General features: G+C 43.8%; 1 protein-coding gene across 3 annotated transcripts; it reads left to right on the top strand.

The window, feature by feature from the left end:
• The first annotated feature begins 4,061 nt into the window (after positions 1 to 4,061).
• LOC142564699 (THAP domain-containing protein 3-like) lies at positions 4,062 to 10,479 on the top strand. Of its 3 annotated transcripts, none has more exons than XR_012824657.1 (6): positions 4,062 to 4,617; positions 4,689 to 4,785; positions 5,414 to 5,539; positions 5,670 to 5,818; positions 9,965 to 10,063; positions 10,185 to 10,479. XR_012824657.1 is itself a non-coding variant. In XM_075675832.1 (5 exons), exons 1-4 carry the CDS (start codon positions 4,297 to 4,299, stop codon positions 5,792 to 5,794), a joined length of 669 nt encoding a protein of 222 aa, XP_075531947.1. In that variant the 5' UTR covers positions 4,065 to 4,296; the 3' UTR covers positions 5,795 to 5,818; positions 10,185 to 10,479. The 3 variants fall into 3 exon arrangements, 1 of the variants encoding a protein (XP_075531947.1); XR_012824656.1 differs by having other exon boundaries at positions 9,927 to 10,063; XM_075675832.1 differs by lacking the exon at positions 9,965 to 10,063 and having other exon boundaries at positions 4,065 to 4,617.
• Positions 10,480 to 10,732: the final 253 nt, after the last annotated feature.

Genomic DNA, 10,732 nt, shown 5'->3' with positions numbered 1-10,732 from the left:
CGCAGTGCAAAACACGCAACACAAAATGAAATCATCTAATTGTGCATAAGGACAAGCGTGCAACTGCATGGCAAAGGCATTCTAGCAGACGAATCTACTGTTTCTTATACATGGACCAGTTGACATTATGCACACTGTTGACATTGTGTTCATGACCCTGTTCGTGTCGCAACTTGTGGACAAGGACCAGAAAATTCTGGAGAGGTGGTTTGCTACCCTTAAAGAGGCCATTGCATGACATCGTTGACTATCATATTGTTTTAAATTGAAATTAGAAGGACAGGTGCTGGTCGCCTGATTCAAAAGTTCTAAAGCTTGGCAGGCTCTTAATCAGAAATCAGTGACTCGGATTATAAGCTTTAAGCTTTTTTAATCAGTAGGAACCGCATGTTGATGTGGAACATGCAGTGTAATAGCCTTGGCACTCGGGGGTACTTCTGACCAAGAGCAGTGCCCGCGGTATTACATTCTTGCCAGCACTGGCAACTGCAGTCGTTACTCAAATTGGCACTCAGGCTACACTGTTTCCTGCCCGGCCGCACCACACAAAATTGGGCTCTTGCCGCCGCAGAATGCAAGCCGATGTCAAAGTTTCGTATTTAGTCAACCTTAGCGGTAAAATTGTGGCTGTAATTGACCCGCTCTGGTTGCCTAGTGGCTTTGGTGTTGCACGGGGTGAAATCTTGGTCACGGCAGCCGCATTTTGATGGAGGCGAAATGTGGCCGTGTATTTAGATTGCGGTGCGCGTTAAAGAACCCCTGAGCGACCTCAGGGCAAACCTGAGCCCGGGTCATCAAATTTGCCGGATTCAGAATAAAGTTGTTTCCATCCATCCCCAGGTGGTCAAAATTAATCCGTGGTCACCCACTACGGCATGCCTCATAATCAGATCGTGGTTTTGCACGTAAAACCGCTGCTTTTCTTTTTTAGTGGTCTTAAACATTTGGTGAAACCACAAACCTCTGAAATTATGTTCGCGGCAACAATGTTCACGATGTGACTTGTGCAGATCGAGTCCAAGAATTTTATTAAAATCTTGTTAGACGCATGAAATATTGGTTGCTGTTTTACACTGGCTTTATGGTGCCTGTGGCGGAACTGCAAATAAGCCTGAATAATCTAGCTTATTCAAAGTATTGGTCGGTGATGCAGACCAGAAAGCCGGGGAACATTTTTATTCCTTTATTGCTTTGAAAAATGTCTGAGCTTTTTCTCGGCAAGTGATTGAAAAGCTGGCAAACATTCAGTGACCAGTACATCACTTCACATTTATTCTGTGGTATTTTGCTATCCTAACTGAAGGTCACCAAAAATTAAAAATTACCTGAGGGCACTATGTGTGCGCCATTCTCTATATCTTGATGGGCATTGTTCATGGTGGCCGCTGTGACTATTTCTCCTTTGTGCACGAGTATGTTTAATTAGCTAAATTTATAAACTTACCTTATCGATGATATTTCTATGAAAAAGTTGTGGATTATGTTGGCAAACACCCAATAACAGCATCTAGAACAGCCTGGAATTTGTGATAACACTTTTTAATACGAAATAAAGCCCGCAAAATACATTTCAAAAGTTCAAAAAAAAAATGGTGTAGTCGTGACAATGCTTCTGCACACTAAAGATTGCATTTATGCAAACCTCATCAAATAAGAGGCAGTCAGAACGAGTGTCTGGGCTTTTGCTGCAAGATCATTGCCCAGGTTTGCACGTACGTAATATATACAGTGCACTGATGACAATGTTTACATCTGAGACCACATATATTACTGGTGCGGGGACGTGTTGTCGCATAGATCTTTAAACAAATTTGCAGGCATTTGCTTGTTTTTCTTAGTCGGAAAAATTACCACACAAGACTTAGGTTGCTATATGTGCCATTATCGCTCATTTATGGACGTATTACACAACCTTTGCATTGTCACCCTATTGAGTAAGTAATAAAAGCTGGTTTGTTAAAATTAAATATTAATTGCTTGTTCACAGTGAAAAAAAATATACCATATTTAGTCGAATCTAGGCCGGTAGTATTTTTTTTTTTCACATAATCATGTTCCAAAGTCTAGGCTAGGCTTAGATTCAAGGATTTTAAAAGAACGCGCCAGTTTTTCATTGAAACTGCTAAATATGGTGCGTAGCAAGCGCCATCTAGAAAAGTCAGTATCGCAGCCGCTACTAGCCGTGCCAGTAGCCAACCGATGTAGTAGCCAGCGATGAGTCTAGCAGCGACGACGACGTTGAATGAGCTCTACACATTCAGATTCAATAAATGATGTTTGCATTTTGTGAACGCTGTCCTAGCTTTTTTTGTTCGACCTACATTCGAGGTAATATATATATATATATATATATATATATATATACCTTTATTTTTGTGGGCTTCGGACTTTAGGGGGTCGGCCTAGATTCAAGTAATACGGTATACATTAACACAAGCCTCTCGACATAGAGTGGGCGCTGTTCGTGGAAAACACTTATTTTTTCTTGGCCACATTCAGTTGGCACATCTGGCATGTAATTTCTGAGAAACCTCTATGGGTTTCCTTTGTAGCTTCATACTACAGTCAGGTGAATGGCAATTTTTTCCTCATGAATTTTGCTCTCTTTGCGGGCTTCTGCAGAACCGATCTGCCATAACTTAATAGTTTTCTGCAAAGTCAAGTAAGGAACGCCTTTACTTCATACATGTATTTCACTCATATTGACCTTTACTATAATTCAAAACACGTATTTACTGTTCCAAAACAGACAATTCCTGCACCGAAGTGCCAAATTTGCTGCTCCAAAACTTCCTTGGCCACTTCCATCGTCGTCTCTGATCCACACCGCTCTCTTCGTATATGGTATCGTGGACGTGCAAATACTTGCCAAGGCAGGAGGACCTTGGTTCCACCATTAGCAGTGGCACTCATTTACACGCTTGCCTTTTTTGATGACTTGTTTATACGGCCCATTACTAGGAATTATTGCTGTGACTGCCAGGACGGCTAGGATTCTCTATTTATCATTCATGTGGGTATATATATAGCACTGTCGATGCTGATTGACTAAGCCAATGAGTAGAATGTCTATTGCTCCAGACGGCACGTCATGCAAAAGTGAAAACAAACCCGAAAGTGATTGGCCAAGAATATGGCCCTATAGGTGGGAAAAAACCTCCCGTTCCGATGTTCTCGACAGGGTGTCTACCAACCGGGAATTCTCAGGGATATTGAATAGTCTGGAAATACTGTGGGAATAACCCAGGGGATTTGTGCTTCTATCAGGGAAAATCGGCTGTAATTTTTTTGAAAGGGAACGAAAGTTGCATGCAGTAATGCTGACTCGCGTAACAAAGGGGGATCGTGACGAATCGTGTTTAGATGCCGTGTCGTCGGCTGGAGGAGTTGTCAGTGTACAGTCAACGACCGACTTTCCGGACGCCGAATAATTCGGACGGCTTCGCGGCACCACCACGTAACACATAGTGTATATGGACTTCTGAAATTTCGGACGCAAGAACACTTCGTCGTCCCGTTTTTCGGGCATTTTGCCGTGACTGCAGGTCCGAAACGGCACTAATCAAAGCCACCACTGCCGCAGTTTTTATTACCTCGCCGACTCGAACCGGCGCTCCCGCACGCAGATCCACTGGTAGCTATAGCCACTACCGTGGTAAACGCTAGGCCTAGCTGCTTCGACGTTCGCTATGAAGCCTCTTGCCGTTCGTTGCCGTGTTCTTAACTGAAAAAATTCGCTGCGATTGGCTTCAAAGCTCGGAAAGCACGGGCCGTTGCATAATGCTGGTTCCCAAAAGTCAGCTTCGCCTCATATTACAGAAATGTTACTCGGTGAAGCATAACAAGCGTCTGAAGGGGCAATTGTCACGGGACACAAATTGTACTGACACAAAAATTTGAAGTCGAGATAACTTATGAGATAAATTTAGGTGGTCACACGCACACATCGTCTATAAAATATCAGCGGCGAATATAGCTTAGAACATATTTAAATTCAATTTTAAAGTACGTGCGCGCAGCCAACCGCAAGACTGAGCACCTCGCGACATTGACATCAAGGAAGGATGGTAAACAACCAAGAAAACGCTACGCCATGTGGCTACATCACGAAGTTTTGTTGGCTGCCATGCGGCTTACATGTGCTCTTCTCCTCTGTTGTTGCTTGTTCTAGCTATTGTAGTGGGACGCTCTCCATGTCGCTGCAACTGCAGTTTTTGTCGTGTCCGTGGGGATATTTCCCACACTATCAGCTTGGCTGCACTGCACTGACCACACACGAATTGCGAGTACAGCACAATGCCGCGTACATACTGCGTCGTAGACTTCTGCGAAACATATTCAGGGTTAGGTATAACTATGCATCGTTTTCCCCACGATATTCTTCACTGGCAGAAGTGGACCGAGTTCGTGCGCGCCACTGGACGCTTAGAGTGGACTCCGCTGAAACACAGCCGTATCTGCTCCCTTCATTTCGAGCGTGCGTGCTATAAAGAGAACCCGCTGGACTTTACGCAGTCCAATTTTCCATCAAGACTACGTAAGCTCAAGCCTGGTGCTGTGCCGACTATTCACGCCGCCTTGTGTCCTGCTCCATTGCCCAAGCGTCCTCGACGACAGGTTCGTACTACTCGCAGCGGTGCGTACGCATAATGATAGCGTCATATGTGATGATGCCTGATGTTGCGCAGTCGTGCTCGGACACGGAGCTTGAGCTAGCTGCCCCCCATCGCGTGTCGATGGACCTTAAAGCTGACTACGAGATAAACGAGGCCGCAAATGCATCAGGTGGGTGTTTAGTGCACCGTGGCGATGACTAGTCATAAGCGTAGATTACCGTTTTGGCCGTTGCTCAACGTTGCTTCTTGGTGCTGTGCGCGATGTACTGACCAATGACCGTGCGAACGGCAAATCATCGTCACGTTTAGAAAAATTGAGATATGTTTGACCTTTCCTGAGTGAATGCTAGGCCGTGCCCCTCGATCGAGCAAACGAGCATCGCGATAAAAATAGGTGATACTGCACTAGGGTTAGGACATACAAATAACAGAAAGATATGAAAGTTCTTGCCATTTCAGTGGATATTCAAACGTGCCTGCTCATTATACGGCTCCATAATTCTGTATAACGCTGCACAGTGCTTTGATCTTTGATGAAGTGCAATAAGTGTAGAACTGCCCAATACATTTCTGTCCAATACATTTGGCTGAACTGCCAAATTTAGATAATTTGGCAGTTTAAAAGCAAGAAAACATCCTGGAGACTACCGAAGGCAAGATATATAAAAATCGTGAAGTACATGCAGCAAACAGCAGGTCGCTGGTACTATGTATTTTTAAATGTCAAGATATAATAGCAAACTAACAATAAATGAAAACTTGATTTAAGGCAGACAGCTGACCACTTATTTCCACAGGTCAAGTAAAGCTGGATGCACAATCCCAATGCTTCATTGAAGTTTGCTCCAAGGCCACTCAGGCGGCTCTGAAGGCTACAACAAAATCTGTAAAGTTGCATGCAAGCCGAACTGTCAAGGAAGTGGGTGAGTGCGTCACGCCATTGTAATATGTACTTGTTTTGGTGGTCTTGAAATTTGAAGCTATTATGGAACCCTTTATGTGCTGATCTTAATGGGGTACCCTTAGCAAATTCATGCCTCATTACACTTCCAGCATGCCAGAGTGATTTGGAATTGCCTGACATCCTGTTGATGGAGGAAATGTGTCAGCGGTGTCCTACAACTTTATGTTCAGAGCCATCCATGACCTATGAAGACAACACTTATGACAAGACATGAGCCTACATTAAACAGCTCAGTGGCGTAAGTGACATGACATTGTTTTCTTGTTTGAGCCATTAGTAGAAAACGCATTAATGTCAGTGGCCTTGAAGTATATCTTTCAACATAACTTCATCTTTTTTCTATGCCACAACAATCTAAAGAGTTCAGTAATTGCACTGTCGGAGCTTCAGTCATCATCATCAGCCTGGCTAAGCCCACTGCAGGACAAAGGCCTCTCCCATACTTCTCCAACCACCCCGGTCATGTGCCAATTGTGGCTATGTTGTCCCTGCAAACTTCTTAATCTCGTACGCCCACCTAACTTCTTGCCACCCCCTCCTACGCTTCCCTTCTCTTGGAATCCAGTCCGTAACCCTTAATGGCCATCGGTTATCTTTCCTCCACTTTACATCTCTTGCCCATGCCCATTTCTTTTTCTTGATTTCAACTAAGATGTCATTAACTCGTGGTCCCTCACCCAATCTGTTCCCTTCTTATCCCTTAATGTAACATCCATCATTATTCTTTCCATAGCTTGTTGCGTCGTCCTCAATTTAAGTGGAACCTTTTTCGTAAGCCTCCAGGTTTCTGCTCCGTAGGTAAGAACTGGTAAGACATAGCTGTTATACACTTTTCTCTTGAGGGATAATGGCAACCTGCTGTTCACGATCTGAAAATAACTGCCAAACGGACCCGAGCATATTCTTATTCTTCTGATTATCTCAGTCTCATGATCAGGATCTGCGGTCACTACCTGCGCTAAGTAGATGTATTCCCTTACCACTTACAGTGCCTCGCTACCTATCGTAAACTGCTGTTCTCTTCCGAGACTGTTAAATATTACTTTAGTTTTCTGCAGATTAATTTTTAGACCCACCCTTCTGTTTTGCCTCTCCACGTCAGTGAGCATGCATTGCAATTGGTCCCCTGAGTTACTATGCAAGGCAATATGATCAGCGAATCACAAGTTACTAAGGTATTCTCCATTAACTCTCATCCCGAATTCTTCCCAATCCAGGTCTCTGAATACCTCCTGTAAACATGCTGTGAATATCATTGGAGAGATCGTATCTCCCTGCCTGACTGATTGGGATTCTGTTGCTTTCTTTATGGAGGACTACGGTGGCTGTGGAGCCACTATAGATATCTTTCAGTATTTTTACATACGGCTCGTCTACACCCTGATTCCGTAATGCCTCCGTGACTGCTGAGGTTTCGACTGAATCAAACGCTTTCTCGTAATCAATGAAAGCTATATATAAGGGTTGGTTATATTCCGCACATTTCTCCATCACCTGATTGATAGTGTGAATATGGTCTATTGTTGAGTAGCCTTTACGAAATCCTGCCTGGTCCTTTGCTTGACAGAAGTCTAAGGTGTTCCTGATTCTATTTGCGATTACCTTAGTAAATATTTTGTAGGTAACAGGCAGTAAGCTGATTGGGCTATAATTTTTCAAGTCTTTGGTGTCCCCTTTCTTATGGATTAAGATTATGTTGGCGTTCTTACAAGATTCCGGTACGCTTGAGGTCATGAGGCATTGCGTATACAGTGTGGCCGGTTTTCCTAGAACAATCTGCCCACCATCTTTCAACAAATCTGCTGTTACCTGATCCTCCCCAGCCGCCTTCCCCCTTTGCATAGCTCCCAAGGCTTTCTTTACTTTTTGCAACGTTACTTGTGGGATCTCAAATTCCTCTAAGCTATTATGGAGTTTTAGAATAGGGGCCCCAATAGTTTGGGGCCCCAAAGAGCTTTGCGGGTGTTAGCGTTGGGGCACGTAGGAGTGAAGAGTTTTAGAATAGGGTTTGACGTTTGCGGATAGCGTCTTGCGCTGAAAGCGCCACTACGGCGTCAAAGAAAAAGCTATTAGAAATAATTAAATAAAATATACCATTTTACGATAGGAATAATAATTTTCACTTGCGTGTATTCGCGTTTAAGTACAATTTAGAGGTTATTCTCTGTAAGCATCAAACAATTAGTTGCGCTTAGTTTTGAGCAAACCAACTTTACTAGCCTTCAAAAGCCAAGCTTAGCCGTGTTAGGCCTACGAGCCATAAAAATCCACAATCGAATTCAAAATCAGCGGCGTCTAATGAGTCAATCTTCATAACACACGCTAGTTGAGAGAAAGCGATAACCGCACTCACTTCTCCTAGCTTGCGAACTTCACATGTTACCGCGAATTGAACCCAGTTTTGTGCTAGGTTAGAGCCGTCGCTTCAATGGGTGCCGCCATGTTTGCCGACGCAAAGCTTTTGGGGCCGCTATTTGGGCTCCCGCTAAATAGGTGAAATAGCGTTCCCAACGCAAAACCCAAACGGAGTTTGCGTCTTGCGCATGCGCAGTGGCTTCGACGCTATTTCTTTGGGGCCCCAAAACGTTTGGGGCCCCTATTCTAAAACTCTCTATTGTCTCTTCCATTATCATTGTGGGTGCCACTGGTACTGTATAAATCTCTATAGAACTCCTCAGCCACTTGAACTATCTCATCCATATTAGTAATGATATTGCCGGCTTTGTCTCTTAACACATACATCTGATTCTTGCCTATTCCTAGCTTCTTCACTGCTTTTAGGCTTCCTCCATTCCTGAGAGCACGTTCAATTCTTTCCATATTATACTTCCCTCTGTCAGCTGTCTTATGCTTCTTGATTAACTTTGAAAGTTCTGCCAGTTCTATTCTAGCTGTAGGTTTAGAGGCTTTCATACATTGGTGTTTCTTAATTAGATCTTTCGTATCCTGTGATAGCTTACTGGTATCCTGTCTAACGAAGTTATCACCAACTTCTATTGCACACTCCTTAATGATGCCTACAAGATTGTTGTTCATTGCTTCAACACTAAGGTCCTCTTCCTGAGTTAAAGCCGAATACCTGTTCTGTAGCTTGATCCGGAATTCCTCTATTTTCCCTCTTACCGCTAACTTATTGATTGGCTTCTTATGTATCAGTTTTCTTCCGTTCCCTCCTCAAGTCTAGGCTAATTCAAGTTCTTACCATCCTATGGTCACTGCAGCGCACCTTGCCAAGCACGTCCACATCTTGTATGATGCCAGGGTTAGCGCGGAGTATCTTCAATCATATTCAGTGCATATTGCATATTCAGTGATCATGAGTGCCTCTTGCCCATGCAGGTCACGTGAACAGTCTATTCTGCACTCTTGAAGAGTACGTCAATGGAGGCACTCCATATGTCCTTCCAGCGAAGCCACCTCGTGTCGCAATTTCCTTGGGACCTGTCGACAAGACATCACTTGTACAATCCCACTTATCTAGGCTTGGGAAGCAGTAATTTCTTGACCATTTCATGATCCCTGATGTGCCCTGCTCATGTGCAAGGGACAGCACAAATGCCATAGCATTTTCGTGTTTGTCAAAAGTTGTGCTTTGAAAGTAGCTGACTGTTCAAAAAGCTGGTGTTCTTTGTAACCCTGTGTAATCAAACGTATCACAAACCGAACCACCAAGCACAGTTAAGAACACTGGGGCTTTATTTGTATGTCCCTTCACTTGATCTCCATCGTTTCACTTCCTCTTCTTCATCTCGCTCAGCCATCCCCTGCTTACATTGCTTAATTGCTTAATCCCCTGCTTAATTTTTACATCGAAGATGTGGCAACAACCATACTTTCAGTATGACTCATTCGTCAGGACTAATTCAGCAACCATCAGCAGCAGCCTGTAAGGGCCTTACTAAATAGAAATGGCTCAAAGGCGCACATTTCGTTTTACTTCTAGAAAGTAGAAATGGACCAATTCTCTGTCAGACATAGTGCATCAAAACTCTGCCCCTGCATTACAAGTGAGAAATTTCATGGCGCATATTTTTGTTCTTTAACACGTTGGTGAAAATTAGCACTCATGCATCCATATATCGACCAGTTTCCGTCCTTCTCGTAGAGCAACAACACACACGCGACCTGCTTCCATATGGCATGCTCAAAATTGTTTAATGTATTCTTTCCATGCGCAATCAGTGAATGTAATGCACTGCCGAGGGACATTATTGTGGCTGAAGGTGCAAATCCATTCGAAACTGCATTGCAATCTATACTGTAACTTAGATGATGTGCAATAATGAAATATGCTAACCTAAGGTAGAAGACAACAAAGTTGGACTGTACTGCGAGCCTCTCCGTAGGTGGCCTACCTTTAGCTATCGTCTCCCATCCCGTGCAGAAGAGGCCTGTTGTATCGCCCGGCTACGCACTCTGGCATCCCAGCAGCATTCAAAGACGCGCTACGACACCTGCCATCAACACGTTTCTTACGCTAAAGGTGACCTTGTGTGACTGTAGATGCTGTGGTTTGTGTCAGAGGTTCTTGGCCTGCTATTCTGGCCTGTTCATCATTCTTGACCACCTCAGTGACGTTACGTATGTAATCTCTCGTCTCACAGGTACCTGTCACCGCTTTAGTAAGAGACAGTTGACTTACACCGCACGTCTCAAGCTTTACCACCATTGATCCTCTGATTGACTTGCCCACTGGGCATCATCTGCGAATGGGGAAATGAAACGTGCTTATGCAAATGAAGACAATGAAGTTGGACTGTACTGCGATTGTCTCCTTAGATGGCCTACCTTGAGCATCTTCCATTCTGTAAATAAATGCGACGCATCATCACAATATTTATCTTGGTTTTCTTCCGGAGCGTGTTACATTTGTTAACCTAATAAACATTTCTGCTGCTACTTCTGCTTTTTCGATGTACTGTAACATTGTATTTACACTAGTTATTGCCATGACATATTCGTCTGACTACAGTATTCTCAGTTTATGATTGCAACCGTGAGTAGAGAGCCCAGTACGGTTAAAAAAAAAAAAGAAAACTCGAAACTTTCTATTTGAAATTGGTGCCTCTGAGCCCCTTCTGACAGCAACTGCCACTTTAGCATGGTCTGTGCAACATCAGGAAGTGAGGGGCTACTGCTTTGTTGTCTCTCG

The sequence above is a fragment of the Dermacentor variabilis genome, chromosome 11, assembly GCF_050947875.1.
Source record: "Dermacentor variabilis isolate Ectoservices chromosome 11, ASM5094787v1, whole genome shotgun sequence".
Lineage (NCBI taxonomy): Eukaryota > Metazoa > Arthropoda > Arachnida > Ixodida > Ixodidae > Dermacentor > Dermacentor variabilis.
Note: the sequence above shows the minus strand (reverse complement) of the source record. Positions and strands in the feature narration are given on the sequence as shown.

What these genes read in the sequence shown, in the direction of transcription:
- LOC142564699 (XM_075675832.1), top strand. Translation starts at nt 4,297, where the DNA reads ATGCCGCGTACATACTGCGTCGTAGACTTCTGCGAAACATATTCAGGG. An exon ending in CCAAGCGTCCTCGACGACAG is followed by an intron (nt 4,618 to 4,688) that starts GTTCGTACTACT and finishes GATGTTGCGCAG; the next exon opens with TCGTGCTCGGACACGGAGCT. An exon ending in CGAGGCCGCAAATGCATCAG is followed by an intron (nt 4,786 to 5,413) that starts GTGGGTGTTTAG and finishes TTATTTCCACAG; the next exon opens with GTCAAGTAAAGCTGGATGCA.